The 18,170-nt window shown below is 41.0% G+C and overlaps 1 protein-coding gene across 1 annotated transcript in view; it reads left to right on the forward strand.

Annotated features, from left to right (window-relative positions):
* Positions 1 to 18,170, forward strand: part of FHIT (fragile histidine triad) — a 590,052-nt gene that overhangs the window by 492,722 nt on the left and 79,160 nt on the right. The window contains exon 6 of the mRNA XM_014946619.1: positions 10,327 to 10,395. Within this exon, the coding sequence (XP_014802105.1) occupies positions 10,327 to 10,395 (69 nt within the window). The remainder of the gene's footprint in view (positions 1 to 10,326; positions 10,396 to 18,170) is intronic.

Here is an 18,170-nt window from a genome sequence, read left to right on the forward strand (position 1 = left end):
ATTTTGGTTTATTTTGAAGTTTGGGGACATACTATTGTATATCCTTTGCCATTATTAGCACATCTGCTTGCCAGATTTCTACAAGTCATGAAGGACTCAACTTGAAGTTAGTAAGGGTGTTGGCACTGTTGGTTTGAGCAGAAAGGGAATTAGTGCAGGGTTGCATATTATGAAAGATGGGAAGAAAAATCCTAGTAACTTGGGAAATCAAGAATGAAAATATTTTTGCGCTAGTAATCTGGGAGAAGTTAATAGCTTGTTTAGGTGGTTGTCAAAATCTCCAAAGGTGACTTGTGTTGGTGATGATACCATGATATTCTGCAAGGCCTGATCCAGTGGTTGCTGAGACTGGGTTGTTGTCACAGGGATTTCAGTCACCTTTAGGTGGTGTTGTAGGTGACCTATGAAGTTTGATTTTCAAAGAGGCTGTTTGCTGCCACAAACCCATTTTGTATCCCAAATTCAACAATGTGTGTGTCGGGGGGAAGTAAGTCAAAGAAAAATAGGATTGACCAGCAATTGTATAGTCCATGCCAAAAATCTGCTTTCTTGGTTCTCAGCTTCTTCACTGGGTATGCTATTGAAATAGTTTTGAGGTGACAAGGGGATTAGTTCTGTGAGTTGTTTAGAAATTGGTCCTGCTTCCCTGTTGTCCCAGAGACTTTGGTGGGCTGTTGAGGAGTGAACAGATGAGCAGCTGCATAAGGGATTTCAGGCATTGGTTCACAACAGCTTACAAATAGTTTAAATGTGAGGTGAAGAAGTGTGGAATGGCACATATGCAAATGGCATTAAATTATGATTTTATCTAAGATCTTCTGCTTCAAGCTAATTGAAAGACAGAGGCCACTGCTGCAGGAGGAAAATATGAAAAGAAAACTATACTGAAACATAAAAGTGTTTCTGATCAAGTAAAATTCTGTTTCTGTTGAATGTTTTATTTTGTTCCAGTCACATAAATTACCATCTTTGAAATACTAAAACTCCCACAATCAGCTTTTTATAACAGAAAATAATTTACATTTAAAAGGTTTAACTGAAGCAGCTAAACCTTACAGTTGAATGTGCGTATTCGGCAGTAAAACAGGAAAACAGCCTATGTTTTGAAACTCATAGCCACTATATATAATTTTGATATTATAAATTACTAAATACAGCCTAGTGAATGCTATAGGTATGTACAGAGATATTTGCTAGTTCTTGGGAAATGTATCCCTAAAGGTACAAAATGGGTCAGTACTGACACACAGCCTTGGAAATCTCCCTTAGTGCTGATAGATACTGTGACAGAAAGCACTGTGGCTTGAATGCTTTTCATTCTCCACAGAAAGTTATGAGGCTCAGTCATGTTGTCGTCATCGGAAACCTTTCCTTTCTCCTTGCAGCAGCACCTCTCTTCCACCTTTAACTAATGAAAGAGGAGACAGGGACAGTATTTTAATTCTGCAGGAATCTTGTCATCATCCTAGAAGAAGATGCAACAGCTGACTAAAAAGGCAGTAACCACAGAAATTAGGGATAATGAATTCCGTTTCAGAATAAGAGTAACTGGTATATAAGGCTTGTCTTCCCCCTGCCACATCCATTCTTGATTTATCTTCTCTCATTTTCCTTCAGCTTCCCTACCTCATGCATTAAAGGGGGAGTGGGCCGTTGCTGCTGTAATCCCTGCTAGTGGAAAGAAGATATATTTCAGTTTTATGCTCTCCTCAAATGTACTCAGACACATGGAAGAAATATCTTACAGGTGTTTGTATCTTTGCAGATACTCCAGAGAATTGAAAAGCCTCTGTATTCCAACAATAATCTTTCCCTCGACCTCAGTGTACTTTATATCTCAGCTGAGGTGCCGATTCCTGCCTTTACCAGAGTCAGTGAGAAAATAGATGGAGGTTTCAGCAAAATGGGGATAAGACCTTGGGTGTTGATCATGGGGCTGTAGGGCTGATGGTGTGGGAGAAGCTGTACACAACTTCATACGTATCAACACTCCGAGGGAGCTGGACCTTTCTTAAAATCGACAAGATTTGCCTGGGAGGGTGTTGATCCTTACTCTTATTATTTTCAGAAAGTAAATTGGTATTATATTGCCCTTCATGTCAGGGCCCCCCTTTCAGGGGTCTCCCATCCTTTTCATTTAAACTGGGTCTCTGAGGGGAAAAAACCAGTAATAACACATTGGTGTGATAATTAGTAAACACATTCTACATAATTACAATGTTAGCATCTCAGGGGGGAAATGAAAGCTTGTGCTGTCCCTTTAACGGGACAATTTGATAATCCTCTTAGCATTTTCTCTTTTGGCTGATAATATTTCACAGAATTTTACTTTGTAAAATATTCCTAAAGGGAGGCTTAAGCAATAATGCACAGATTATGGAAATGACTCTCATTAAGTATAGGGAGAGACTTCTGCAAAGCCATGAACTGCTTCGAAACATGTAACCCCCATTAAGAGCTTCATTTAAATGTTTATTCACAGACCAGTAAATGTTTATTATAGAACATTTTATTGAAACATAAATTAAAGAACCCTAATTATACGTATCACAAGTGTTAAAACAATATGCATTTATCAAGACTTAACTAAAGATCAGAGGTGAGGGGAAATGCAATTGCGCTTTCATTTGCATTTCTGCAACACCAAATTTGCACAAAAACACCTGGGCAAAGTGACCCTGAGGGAAGGCAAAGGCCCAGGACCTCAAGGCAGGTGGTCCCCAGCTATTCCTAAGCACGCAACACCTTCCCGAGCAGCTTTGGAGGCACCTTCATTGGTTTGTGCATCAGCCTTACCATCTGTAAAATGGAAATGATACTTTATGCAGGGGCTGCCAGGATTTAGGCTTGGTTTTGCAGTTCTTTGGTACTCAGAGGGTAGAAAATGCTGTACAGGTCTTACAGTGTTCCAATTGTAGTGTTGCCGGTGTATTTTCCAGGCAACATGGTGTAGCAGTTGCCCCATCACAGGTTGATGCTCCTGTGCCCGTCCTGGAAATACCATCCAGGTTAGAGGTTCAGAAGCACCATCCCACCCTTGTTTCCACTTAGTTTATTCATTTGCTGCCTTTCAGAGGATCTCAGAGGAGGTGTCCAAATTACATTTGAATCACCACTTCCAGTGAAAAGGCTAATTACCCTCATTATTGTGCCAGTTTTCTTGGTTTTGGGGCTGGGGGAGAGGAGTTGGCAGTTCTCTTGCAAATGCTAAAGTTGCCTTCAGCTGTGGAAGTTATAACTGCAGATCTCAAGTGGGTTTAAAATCTTTCTATGCATATTTTCATTAGGTCTAGGTCTCTTTTCTAGCTCATCCACAGCTCATTTTTTTAAAACTTTATAGCAGTTGACAGATACATTATTTATTGAGGATGCTGAATCTGCACATTTCTCAATCTATGTGTTTGAAGATGTACTCTGCTGCAAGTGCCCCACTTGGTTTGGTTTCTGATACATTTGCAGCTTCTCTCCATTTTGTTGCTTTACCAAGTATATGTTCTCTGTGCTGAGCAACTGTCTTGATACTCACTCTTCCAGATGCAAGTCCATGGCATAAAAATTGGTAGGGATCATTGCAAAGCTTTCCTTTTTTCTCGCCTAAGGGTATGTGTACAGTGCAGTGCAGTGCGGAGGTACAGAAGTGGCTCCTGAAAGGGTACTCACACTGCAGGTTGGTACCATCTGGACAGCCCATGTGGTCTCCACTCCCAGGACTCGTTGCCCTGTTGTGTTTTCTCCTTCTCTCTTTCTACACATTGGTTTTGATTCACAAAACTTCCACCACAATCTCCAGTCTGTCAGTAGCTCTTGCCCTTCCTGTTCTCTGGTGGCTCTTCTAGTTCATTCCCCCTGTGTCTCTGCTGTTTCCTCTACTTTCACTGTGGGCTTTCTGAGACAGATGTGGATTTCCCCATCCTTCTCTTCCAAAGCGCCGTCCCCCGGCACATACTGCTCTTGAGTCTGGCAGTCTGTGCCACCCCTTTCCATCTGTATCACATTCTTATGTTTGTCATGATGGTAGAAAAACAAGCTTTGGGTTTGTGTTTTAATAAATCAGAGCCAAAGCAAAGGTGTTACAAGAGTGTGTTAGTCTGTGCAGCCTTCCTGGGTTTGGAGCAACCCTTATTGCTGGAATGCCAGAACTGCCATCTGGGAAGGAGGCGCCGAGTGGCATCTATACAGCCTCTTGCATGAGGTTTTAGTGAAGCTGGAAAGGAAAATGCTGATTCCTAGAAATGGGGCATTTTTGTAGGAAAGGAATTGTTTCAAGTAGTTTCCTGTCATGTTTTAATATTTTATAAAAATTAGCTCTTTTAAAGTTGTCTTACTTTGTGTAATTTATAACTCCTGGAAATGTAAAAAAAAAAATGTATATGAATGTTGGCAGTAATTTTGAAGGCTCTGAAAACTGAGTATTTTAATTGACCAAAACCTCTTTCTTTTCCTAATGTTGGACGCGACTTCTTTTATTCTTTAATTTTTTTCTTCATCTCAACCCAATTGAGGACTAGGAAAAATGTCAAGAACTCATAAATACTCACTGAACAGAAATTGCTTTCCCGTGAATATGTCTTTGCTGGGGCTGCAAGTCAAGGGCCCTAGAAATGCCCAGAAAGAGCGATTGTGCCGAGTCTGCTTGCGTCTGGGTAATGCGATGTATTTTTGGGGACAGCAGAGGGAGTGCTTTCTGTTAATGAGCTATGGATATACAGGCAGGGCTTTCCACGGAATAATTTTGTAACAGGGATAATTGAGCAGTTAATCAAGAATAGCAAACAAGGGCTCCATGGAAGCCCAGTTTAGAGAGAGGACAAAATTGCCCTATTTTTCATGTGGCTATCTCAGTATTATGGTTGATTTTCTTTATCACCCGCTAACAGTCTTACTTGGAGAATGGTTATTAGTTTGGAATTTCTACAGTTAATCTGGTAGTTTGGAAGAAGCATTATCCCAGCATCCCATAAGAAGTCCATGTCTCTGTAACGGACAGGGGACTTTGCAGCAAACAAGTTGTTATCTGCAAACCACCATCCTTTTTCCCAGCGAACTGGCTGATGGGGATCTCCTGGCCAGCAAGCCTTGCTGCCTGCAGCTGCTAATGCCCTTCTTGCCCTTCCTCCTGCCTGAACATGATAGTGGTGGGGACGTTGGGGTTTATTCTTCCTGCTCCTGATATTCCTCTGTGCCCCACATCACGGCCTTCCTTGAGCTTGCTGCACAGTGAGACCGGGGAAGCCCACGGCTGCAAGGCTTTCTCTCTGAGGAAAGAGTGAACAGTTCACCCCACATCACAGCCTTCCCTGACAGTGAGACCAGGGAAGCCCACGGCTGCAGGGCTTTCTCTCTGAGGAAAGAGTGAACAGTTAGGAAGGAAAGGATTAAGCTGCTGAAAGGCACCTGGTTCTGTCTGCTGCAGGAAGGCACAGCTTAACCACGTATTGCTTTTGCAGGTGTGGGGGCAACCGCCCCTTTCTCTGCCAACTTTTTAGCAGCCCGCCTGTCGTCAAGGTTGCGTGACCTGTTGCCAGTTTTTATTTATTCATCTTATTTATTGCTAATAGAGCCTGGGTGCGTGCTGAGGAGCTCTCGTAGAGGCTATTATCTCCCTTTCTGTTGGAAGCTGATCTTTGTTGCTCTGCTAACCAGCACAGCAGCTGAGTGAACACAACATAATGTTCATGAATTATTGCAGGCAATGTCCATGTCCTCCCCAGTGGTGTGTGGCAGGGTCATCTGCTCTTCACTATTCTGGTCTACTCAGGAAATCTCTTTCAGTGTCTATTTTTGCCTAGTATTTTTCGCTTTACATCTAGTGCAGTGGTGACACATTGGTTATTCGACCATAATTCAGTATATAAAAACAGCCATAACTAGGAACATTGCTTTCTGCATGGCCTTGAGTGCTGAAGCAAAACTCACCTGAGCTGAATGGGTGTTTTTCCAACAAAACAGGCTCCAGGTTTTTTTGGCTGAGACTTGGTGAGCATTTTGCACTCCTGGTTCACTGGAAATCGACTTCAGATGTATAATCCCACAAATGCCTGTGCTGCTGCCAGATTTCAGCAGTGGTGGGATGAGCACGCTCTGGAGTGCCCACTGGCAGCCCCACACTTCCACAGTCACGCTGGGAATGCCGCAGGGCTCAAGCGGAGGATCCCCTCGCTGCGGTGAGAGGTCAGAGACAACACATACTGGTTCTGGCTCACTATTTCCCCTGGGCACTACAGATTTGTTCCTTGTGGTATGTTTTCTAATCCTCTGGGCATTTGGGGTTTAAAAGTCTTGAAAAAACATCTCTTAAGAGTGATTTCGCATCACTTGGTAATTCTCACCATTAAGAGCTTTTCAGACTCAGATTTCATTTATAATGTGGTAGCCACTGTGAAAACGGAGGAAGCTACAGTCCCAGCCCTAGAAAACTGTCAGGCTAATATATTTTTAAATTTGAAGTTCCTATAAAATCCATCTCCTACAGCCTCCTTCCAGCTGCTGCTGCCCCAGACATCGCTGGTAGGAAACCTTATCCCCAGTATGAGAAGCAACTGATGGGGCTCTGGCATCTTTGACTCACACAGTGTCCCCCACCTGGGGACATATTGCTGTATCCCCATGTTGTCCTACCCAGTGTGCCCGTCTCCTGCGATCGCCCTCAGCTTTCTCCATCAGTGTCTGACAAGAAGAGGGAATGGTAGCTAACACTCTAACCAGTGCAAGCGTGTGTCTGCATTTTTTCTACCCTGATGCGGGTGCTATTGATCGGTCCATTAATGTAAATGTCTTGGCTGTTGCATGTTGCTTTTCTTGCTTATTAATCTAAATAATGCAAAACGAGGGGAAAGCAATTTTTTACGGAAAAAATGAAATACAATCAACAGTGATTGAATACAGCCTGCTGGAATGTGATGAGCCTGTCTGCCACCCACTAGACATGAGGATACCCACAATAACTGGGGAAAAGTTTAAATGCTTTATTTTGACATTGTGTATACACAATGTTTAGACTTTTTGTCTCCAAACAGTGTTTTGAGGGAAGATTTGCCTAAATCTGTTTGTTTGGTTAAAAAAAAAAATGCAGCCAAATGTTTTGTTTGTATCTACTGACACATTTCAGTCAACTGCCAATGTCTTTTTTGGACATGTAGGTTTTTGTTTTGCCTGGAAAACAAAATGAAAGGAAGCAACTTTGATTTGCAGGCAGCTTGAAGTTATTTTGCTACCGCCAGTTTGAGTGACCTCCCGGTAGCCATCAGCAGACGCAAAGCACTGAGACATATACATAGTATCTGAGATATGAATACTCCCACCAAACCACTTCACAGGTTGGAAACTGAGCTGGTGGATTGAGGCTTTAGCAATAGCAAATAGTACAATGGAGCAAAAATGATGAATTAAAGATCTACTAGTATATCAAAATATTAGCATCCCTGAATCAGAAAGGCCAGAAGTTGAAAGGCAGATTAGAGAAGGTGTGAAATCCTCTTGTTTGGTGTTTCTTACTACGTGGTAGCCACTACTCTGTGCTGCTTGTATTTCCCTGTGTTATTTTGGTAAAGCTGGCAAGAAGGAAACTACTTGATCCACTATTGCTGTTCCTGTTCATTTCTATTACACAAACAGTAGGGAGAATCCAGGTTTTTATTTATGTTCCATGCACAGAATTTAAAAAAAAAATAGTATTAGTATGGGATGACTGGGAAAAATTGCACTCTTTTAAATTGATTTTAGTTACCTCAAACCTTTGAAATACTAATTTGTTTTCTGACATGGTTGACGGATTTTGCTATGCAGCTTGGCATTGTGTAAGAACATAATGCATGTAGTAAAGGTGACTAACCCCTGAGAATGTCCCCACTGATGCCAAGTTGCCCATATGCTGTCATAAACACTTTTTCTTCTTTTTTTTCACGCTGATTGCAAGAGCCCATTTTGGGTAGGAGATCACGTTAGGCTCATTCATTACCTGCTGTGCTGGTCTGTGCATCTGCAGTGCAGCATCTCTGCACTGAGCTTTGGACTACATCCCTGTGTGCTTTCTGATATTCCAACTCATCTGTCGTGGGTCAACAGATCTTCTCCTGTGCATATCCCAAAACATTCTGCCACAGAGATAAAAATTGCTCTTAAAGGCAGCTGAACTTCTGGGGGATATGGTTGTTGATAGCTGATATTAGGCTGTATATATATTATTAAGAGAAATTCCTGAAAATTTATATTTGTAGCAAAACTGTCACTCCTTGTAGCAGAACAGAAAGGAACTATCTGGCAGATAGTTCCTGCTCTTTTTATGAATAAAGTTAAAATGTAACGAGAACTACAGGTGTGACACACCAGTGAAATTTTACATTACCACTGCAAACTTTAATCTTCACTTTTATTTTTCTTGAAGGTCTCTCTTTGTCCAAAACCAAAATTTTAGCCCTAGGGCTACTGAAGACCATCTTAAGACTTGCCTGGTGATTTTGAGCAATACATCATGAGAGCAGTGATGTTCAGATGATACATTGCACTAATACATCACAAGAGCACTATCGCTCTCGTGATATATTAGTATAATACACTATCAGAACACTATCACGGATGTATTACTTAAAACACCGGTTTTAACCCTCAGGAATCATCCTCATCTCTAGGCTGAATACACTGAAAGACGTGGATAATGATAAGAATAGGCAGTCGCATATTCAGTTTCTCTTGGATAAGCTGAGAAAAAAAAAAAAGAGTGGTATTCAGGATTTTTCCTTAACTGAAACATCCTTGTGATTTCATTTTATTCACTGAGCAAATATTTTTATGGATTGAAGCTAACACAATGTAGTGCGTTTGAATTTTCTTACAAATACCCCAAGAAAATCTTTTTTGATTTTGGATTTCATTATAGACTTGAAACATGTTTTGAAAGTGTTTCAATGAGGTGCATGGATTTCAGCTGATTTCTGCCTCATCAAATTGAGCCAGGTGCAAGCTATCTAAATTCTATGTAAAGCATTTGGTGCTGTTTCTGATGCAGTCTTTTTTCTTTTTTTTTAAAGGATTTAGGCACCATCTAAAAAGGCCTGGAGATGCATAATTGTGATCTGTCACTCCAGTCACTCCACACCTCTCCTCGGTGAGGTGTGGGGTTTTTTTTCCTGAAGAATTATTCTCAGTTGTTTTAGTTTTGTTTTTTTTTCCTCAAAAGGGAGTGAAAGGGAAAGGGGGAAAGATAAAAGTATACTTTGCAATTTTGTAGCTGAACTTACTGCAGAAAAGCAGATAGATGAGTGTTTGTTTGATTTCCTAGTAGAGTTTGAGTCTTGAGAATCTTGAATTATCCTTCCTATATGGTATGACGAGACTGTCATAATCTCTTAACAGGAAAAAAAAATGGTAACAGTAATATACAACATCAAGTTGGCAAGCTGGCAGGTCATATATATACTTTCTTGTCCATATTTTCATTTCTTTTACCCATCTCTCATCAGCATTTGTGACGAAAATACATTGTCCCTTACCTCCCTCCCGTACTGGGTAACCCAAAGCTGCCTCTGCAGCTTTATGGTCCTTAGCTCTGCTACCCCCTGAGCCATGGCCCTGCTGGCAGGAGACTGATGCTCATGAACTGGGCTCATAATTCTTGTGCCTCACAGGTTTGGGGCCACTTGGTGCACTGGAGCCTGTGTCCCCGCAGGCATGTGCTCCCAGCACACACCCCATACCTCTGGGGGCTTCAGGCTGTGATATTTGGGCTACAAGGTCCTGGAAGAAAACGTAAAACGTTAAAGTCTTTTTAACCTCGTGAAAGACATTGTGTTAGCTGTTCTGAGGAGTTTGGCATATGGCCTTTTCTGACAGCCTTCCTACCTGTGCAGTCTCCATTATGCATCAGCAGCTCCTCTATCCCTTGGCCTGGACAGCACAGCATGGAGTCCAGGGCTGCCCACGGGACCCCTCTGCCCACACCTGCTACAGCCATGTCCCATCGCTGGCACCTTCTTATTCTTGTCTGTTTTGAAGTCACAACATGTAGCTTGAGGTACATTGTCATTTCAAAGCTGTGGCTAAATACGTCTCTGACTGACAACTATGAATAATTCCACAGAGCCCCTAAACTTCCAGGCATTTCCTCTGAAGCTCATATAATACAGCAGAGCTGCTCTCTCATGTTTTTCATCTTTTATATTCTCCAAAGAGTTGAGATACAGTTATGGAACAGGTTAATATATTTTCCTCTGAAAATAATGTTGTGGAAGCCCATGCACAGTTACTTGTATGCGTGGAGAATAAGGCTGACAATCCAGAAAATATAGTCGTGAGCTTGATAATCACTATTATTTTGTTTCATGTTTTCAGCATGTTCATGTCCATGTCCTTCCAAGGAGGGCCGGAGACTTCAGCAGGAATGACGATGTCTACAAGGAGGTAAGGGCTGCACTCTATTTCCTGATCAGAGTTGATTTTGCATCACATTAATGATACAGGCCCTGCCTGGAGTAGAGGGAAATAATGGGATCTCTGCATCTTTATTGGTTGCAAAGAGTCTCTGATAGCACCAGGCCCTCCACTGGGATTTCCTTGTGAGCTCTGGGTCAAGCTGTGGTCACACAGGGTCCTAAGGGAGGATGCTGTTGATATCTTTGGTACTTGTTTCCATCACCACACAGAAAGCGAGGTGACTTGTCTACCAATATTTGTGTTCTCTTCCTTTGAGGGGACAGGGAAAAAGGGTAGCCACACTGTTAGCCAGGCATGCAGGGAGCACGTCCTACCCCGACTGCTAGCCTGGAGTTCCAAACCTTCCCCTTCCAACAAGGGAAAAAACAGGCGGCTCGTTACAACTCAATCACAAATTGCCTTCTGGCCTGCTTTCTGTCAGGCCCCGCTTGGTATCTGGACAAATCACATTGTAGCCCCAAAGATAAAAATTAAAGAGCAACTATGCATATAGATGTAATATATGCATGTGTGCAGATTGTATGGCAGAGCTGGGGACATAAGCTGTTCCAGTGTGACTGAATTACTGGCTTTTGTTTAAATGAACAATTGTACAGGCATTAACAAAAGTTTTCCCCAGCTTGACAGCTGTCACAATGACAAGTCTTCCTATTGTTAGATTTTCGGATGGTTCTTCATGGGTTTGGTAGGATCCTCTATCTCAAATATGACATTTCCTTCTCTTTCTGAAAATAATTAATATAAACTTGTTCAGTGCTACTGCAATACCATTTGCTTGAAGGAGAATTCATGACACATTATGCTTTTGTATTTTTTCCTTTGTGATATGGACATGATGTCAACTCCCCACCTGCAAAAAAAAATGATAGTGTATTTTAAAGTTTTCTAATGACTTAACTATGCAAAAGTAGTGAGAAAAGTTTATTATTGACCATTTACATGTAGCATAAAGACTGAGAGCCCTGCTAATAAGGGTAAAACCTTATAAAGAGACTGCTGAGCAAGGAGATCAGATGTAACTATATGATGACCATCTTATATGCTGCTGTAGTTAAAAGCAGTTAAGTGAGGCAATTTTTTCCTTTTCAAATGTGTTATGTTGTTTTAGATGCTGCACCAACCCACAAACTCTGATTCTATTTTTGTTGTATTTAAAATGCCATTTTCTTTTTTAACACATTTATTTCTCCCTTATTATATGTACATACAAATAGGCAAAACTCTGTTAATGAACTAGACTATACTTTTAGTGTTGTTAAATGCAAAAGGGTGACAAATTGGTGAAAAATATTTTTATCTTGTCATTTTCAGTTATAGTAATTGTAGGTGTTGCTTGTAGCAGACATAGAAAGCAAAAAATATTTAGACACAGATGTGATAATATATCTTTTAGTAGAAGAATGTATAGCCTTAGAGTTTAACCAGCTATTCTTGAATACCACAGAGCTAACATATGCTTTTGTACAGACTGTAGCTGCACAAAGGTTTCACTTTTTTCAGGATGCCAGAGAAAAAAAAACACATTTGATGTTATAAAAAATTTAATGCAAAATTCTATCACTGGCTGGATTGGAGGATGGAGGGGCTTAAGCACTGTGCCCTTATAAATGAATAAATCTATTTTTAAAAATACAAAATGGACAAATTATTAAAAATGCAGATTATTTTGGAAATAATTTGGAGCTTATGTTAGTAAGGCAAAAATCTTTTGATACAATGCATCTCTGTGTTATATCAACAAGACATATCCCTTTGTCCAGAAGATCTTTTAAAAGATACAGGAAGATATGTAGATCATGGTGGGGAACAGGCTGAAAATCTGTGAGAGATAGAGTGCCATTAGGTGAGATGTAGGTTCTGGAGAGACCTTTAAGTCCATTGTCCATGAAATTTGTCCTTAGGACAATCCAAAACCTGTTTATAAATGATGCTTCATTCCCATGTATTTGAGTAATAGGTGGAGTTGTAATTTAGGCAGAAAAGACCACCTTCCAAAATTATCCCGACAGCCTTTTCCTTGTAGTATGTGACATGGAGGCTGATCAGCCTCCCTGAAACAATTTGTGTAATTGTAAAGCACACCCAGGCTAAATTTTGCATATTGTGTTCCTGGTTTAACTACCGCAGCTAAAGGCTTTACAGCTATTGGGCTTAATCTTCACAGATTGTGGATATCAGCACTGGTTCAACACATCTACTGCAAGCCCTTATCTAACTGTAAATGCCTTTGAGCTCTCCAAGCTTTGCAGTTGTCATCTGTATGTGCTCAGCAGATCGCTGACAAATCCCATTGCTCTGTGAGTGTTTGACAGTGAAAGGAATGCCCAGATGTTGAGACATCAGTCCTCTTAGGAAACTTCTAGAGTTTAGACAGCTAGAAAGTACTTTCAGTCCCTTACCGAGTGTGTTATTTCTCCTGTTCGGTTTGGGAGTGACCACTCCTCTGATTGAAAAGACAGAAAAAAGTGTATCAGGTTGATTTGTGCTTAATCTGTTTACTGGGCTCTGGTATCTTCAGGCTTTTGGCTATGAAGCTCTGACAGCTTCATCTGAAGCAGCTTTTAAGTGTAAAGGGTATACTTAAAGGTAAGGTGTATCTTTAGCACTTGGTTTTTAATAAGGTTGCTGATGGACACTAATGTCTGCTGGTTTCTGGATATATATTTAGAACTTCAATTCTGGAACATTAATTGTAGAAGGGATAAAAGAGGGGTTGACACTCATTCCACAGCATCATTTCTAAGGCATTTCTTGGTGGAATATGTCACTTAATATTTTAGTTTTCTGTACCTTAGTGCATATGAAAGTTACTGCATGAGTTTTCTAAGATACAGAGAGAATGATTAATAATGGAAAAAAAAAAATCTGCATTGAATGTTTTAGATGTTTCCTCTGCATCTTTGTGGGGTTATTTCTTGGGATGATTTTCCCAGGGAGACCACCTTCTGTCTCACAGCAGTGAAAAGCTAAAGGTATAATTTTTCTGTTCTTAGATTTTCCTACAACTATTTGAAACCTAATCCTGCAAGTGTGCACATGTCAGAGTTAAATTGGCCTTACAGGCTTTTTTAGAGGATCAGGCCCTTCGTATTTTACTGTTGCTAGATTATTTTTCTCATCTACATCTTGAGTGGTTCTTATTCATTGATTCACTTTTTTTCTTGGGCAGAAAAACTGTAGCAGCTAAATATTGGGAAAACTTTTAATCAGAACACCTCTTTATTCTTCTGTGTTTTCTGTTCGTGTTGAGATTAATATTTTTACATTTATTAATCAAGGAACTTAAAGGTCTTCCTGCCAAGGAGTTGCCTGCTTTGAAGTAGAAGAGGTTTTTTGCTATTGTAAGGGCATGTTCACAGTAACTGATAAGAATTTGGTATTAATGAACATCTTTACGGTAGAGTGGCACCCTGTGTCGTTGCAGTCAGGACAAGTACTGCAGAGTTGTTGGAGGTCATCATGTCCAAGGCGTTCAAGAATATTATCCTGAAATGTCTCAGCAGTTTCATACGCTCAGCCGTCTGTGGGCAGTCCTCATTCAGTGTGTGTGTTTGAAAAGTCCATAGCACAGCCTGTCCCTGGTCTCCACTGAGTGGTTAGCCATTACTGCAATATAAATAGCATTCATCATCCTTTAGGTTGGCAGGTAATAGCCGTACTGGGCCAGAGAGTGTGGGGCTTTCTCAGAAAGGAAGACTCAATCAAAAGTCCGCAATACCGCTGTTATGAGTACTGACCTCAATAAGTTAATTTTGAGGCTGACAGACTTGGATGGGTGAGGGCAGCCTGGCCTCTCAGCAAAACCCTGAGCATCCCTGGTATGCAGTGATGTGTTCTGTGGTGCAGACTCCTGTTCCTCCCCAAACTTTGTGTTTCACTTGGTGGTTGCAGCCTGCTGTAACAGATGTGCAGTGATGCACACCCAGGGCTGTGCATGCAGGGCAAAGAGTGCCCATCCCCTCACAGCTTTGCTTTCATGCCCACCCCATTTTCTCAGTTGTCTTCAGTTCCCAGCCTAGGATGGACAGATCTGAAAATGCTGTAGAACGGGAAATGTGAATGAGAGAAGTTAACCCCAACCCCTGTGTCTCCATCCCCTGGCTGTCTTCCAGACCTGCATCACGGACCTCTCGTAATGAGCCTGGGTGAAACTTCCTAATGTGAATTCTTTAGTAACATAGAGATTTTGTAAAACACAGAAGCTAGCAAAAGAATTTGGTTCATGCTGTCCTCCTTCCCCTCTGGCATTCAGGCACGCAGCGAGAGAGTCACTTAGGGAAAGATATTTTGACTTAGTGATCTCATTCAGCACATTATGTTAAATCATTTCAGCAAGAATACCTATTAGTAATCATTTCCAATTCCAGGGAGGATGAAGGAGGCATTTTGGCATGTGACTCAAGAAACCTGCTGGGCCACTGCTTCAGGCTGGCAAAACAGGGGGAAAGTGGTGAATTCAGAAGTTTAGTCAAACAAGCCTGAAGTTTAATTCTCCACGAGTGGCTTTGACTGTGACATGCCTTCACTCCAACCTGCAGGCAGCTTCTTACCTGCTGCTGGGCACAGAGCCTGGTGGAGGGCTGGAAACATGCACAGCTGTACCAAACTGTTTGGGCTGCTTCCTACTTAAAGATAAGGTATATAATGAAAAGATAAATAAGCTGTAATCCAGGTCCTGCTAGACAAAATGGAAAGATGCCCAACAGATTCTGTGAGCGTTGGATTGAACTATTCATGAAAATTAATGGCATGCAGAGCTAATAGGCTGTTCCTTGGCCTCAGAATTATATTGCACCTTCTGGGAACATATTGTAGCCTGCTGGTAGATCAGTCTGCTGCATCTGAACTCCCTTGGGGCCAGACTCTGCTTTCTTTGCACCCCGCATGGGTAAACCCATGGAAAGGGAGGGAAACAGCGCAGAATCTAAATTGGTATAGATTTTTTTAAAGAAGGTCTGTTTTCCCCAGGTACAAGTCTATTTCCCTATCTGCTTCTGATGCAGCAGCTAATAAATTCTCCCCAATAGGCTGTGGATTTTATCCTGGTCTTGCCAGTGTTGCTCTTTTTGACTGACAGAGCATCAGAGGAGGTTTCTGCTAGCCAAGGAGCATAAGCCTTTCCCAGTTGTTTCATGAGTCTTGTGATATTATAGCGACTCCAGCAGGGCAAGACAGATTAACTGTGCAGGAGTATTTCCAACTGAGAGTATTGCAGTAGAAGCTAAATAATTATGTTTTGGGTTTGGTAGCTGAATGGACAAAAAGTCATTTTGACTTGACCTGAAACAATTTTTTTTCCCATCAAACAAATTTTCTTTTTGAGTCAAACAGGATGATTTGTTTTCTGGACATGATATTTTATCTGACTATGACTTGAAGCCCCCTGGAGACTGCTGGCACCCCATGTGTGGCCTCACCTTACACAAGGCAAAACTGACAAATTTCTCAGTAGGGCCTGGCAGGAATACAGGGAGACATCCTATTGCCACATGTATCTCTCTAGATGGAAACTCCACTGTTTGTAGTATTTTCTGCCCTTTCCAACCCTGTGAGGCATTTCTTAATTTGATACCTGAAATCTCTGAGATATTCCTGTATACTGCATACATTGCTGGACATATTTTAAGACGGCAGGATCTCATAATCAGATCTGATTAAGAGCCATATTCACTGGTATAGGATCTAGAGAAGTGGAATCAGCTCAACTATAGGAACCAATTAGAAGTGGTTAGAAGGGTTCCCAATTAAGGGAGCCATCCCTCATGATCACACACATGCCCTTTACACCTAGACTTTGTCTGGAAGGTAATGTACATTTGGCATTTTACATATCATTGAGTAGTCTCATTGCCCTCTAGCCTGTCTGTCTCTCTGCATTCCATCACTGCTTTTGCTGCTTCTTACCCTTTCTTGCCTCAAGGTTTCTACAATCGTTTTCCTCACAGGTAAAAAATATCAGCTTCCAGAAATCATTTACATTTAGTTTATAATATAGCAGAGACAAATTATTGTGACCATTATTAAAATCTCTTGGCCCCTTTTGAAGGATGTTTACTGTGTATAGCTCATGGTGTGTTTGCTCTTTTGTGTCTTTGATGGTAGTTCATTGGCAAATGACTTAGGGACAAAGAGCCTCCAACCAATGACAAGTTGCTGATAAGGGGATTAAAGTGAACATGGTCTCCCAGGCCCCTTTGCTCTTGTCAGTGCTTGGATTTGCTTAGCTGCTCAGGTGCTTCTTCTTTATAAAAATGTCTCCAGACCTCTGCTTATGCTTTGATGCACATTGCAAGCTGAATTCCTGCTGGTAGCGAGAACATGCCCCACTAGTATTCCAGATACTCGGCTTTTTGCAGTTGATGAGATGGAAAGCAAACAAAGCTATCAGAGAGTTGGCATTTTCCAAAGAGAGATTTTTCTTCTCTGAATTGAAATGTTGCCATAAACTTAAAATGAAGCACTCCCTTGCATTCTGGTTAAGGTTCAGGATATGGGAGGGAGCTGCTAATTGGTAACCCCCAAACCAAATCACACTGGAACCCAATGCACTGCTCAACAGATGACTTCAGAAATTTGTTCTGCCAATAGCGAGAATTTGGAGAATTCCTTCTCAGTCTATAAGACTGGTTCTGGTATGACCAGTAGCTCACAGTGATCCAACTCTGTGACCCACATGCAGCTATGTAAAGATGCTGTGGTTTTAGACTGTGGTCCCACAAGGAGAGAGCTCTTTGCACACTGTAATTTGGGACAGTTCCTTTATCTGCTGTCTTGCAAACGCGGATCACAGTACTTTGGGAGATCAGGTTTGTCCAGTGGAGGTTCAAGTACCAGGTACATGGGAAGTGATCATCTCATAGAAGACGCCACCAGAACTGCTGTTGGTGATAGTTTCATTTGCTCACCTGGGACTGAATCAGCAGCTTCAGTGATTCAAATGCGGTGCTATCTGTCACTTTCTAAATATGACTTCTGTAAATGAAGGTGGAGGTATATTAATGGAGCCAAGTATTCTTTCTGGTTGGGAAGTAAATAAAAGTCTGATGGGATGGGTGTACCAATATCTGCAAGGTCAAGTTAATTTATTTTTTGAGTCAAAAGACTGAAAAAATATATAGATAGGAGAAATACACTTTCAAGATATGTGCTTGTATTCTGGTTTTGTTCGTTTTGTGGGGGAAGAAAAGCATACTTTCTTTTTCCTTTATGTATTTGCCTTCTTTTATTTTTTTTTCTTCTGGGGAAATAAAAGTGTAGAAGGAAGCTGAACTGACAGAGGGTTAGAAAAAAATGCCAATAATCCTAAAATGGAAAATAGACAACTGAATGTTTGTGGTTTTCAGAAACCAAAATGGCATGCTGACAGTTAAAGTTGAAACAAAAAATCACCAAACCTCTTACTTAGGCTCTTCTTAATATGATTTTTTTAATGAAACTAATAGTGAACATTATAAAGTCTAAAGAAAAATACTTCTTTTTTAATAACAGATTTTTTATAAAGATATTTATACATTTGCATATATATATTTATGGGCATACACTTTGTGGACATACACTTACAGGCTTATGCATATGGACAGAGTGGAGGGCTCAGAAGCACATGGAATATTTATTTTGGCCCCCTCTAAGATAAGGAAAAATGCTGCATTTTTGCATTTTCTATTGTAGCATGCTATAGCTGAGTGTTTGTGTTTTATTCATAAACTTAGTGTTTGTAGGAACTTGTGGACTTTCTATTTTCC

The sequence above is a fragment of the Calidris pugnax genome, unplaced genomic scaffold (genome assembly GCF_001431845.1).
Source record: "Calidris pugnax isolate Ruff unplaced genomic scaffold, ASM143184v1 scaffold81, whole genome shotgun sequence".
NCBI lineage: Eukaryota > Metazoa > Chordata > Aves > Charadriiformes > Scolopacidae > Calidris > Calidris pugnax.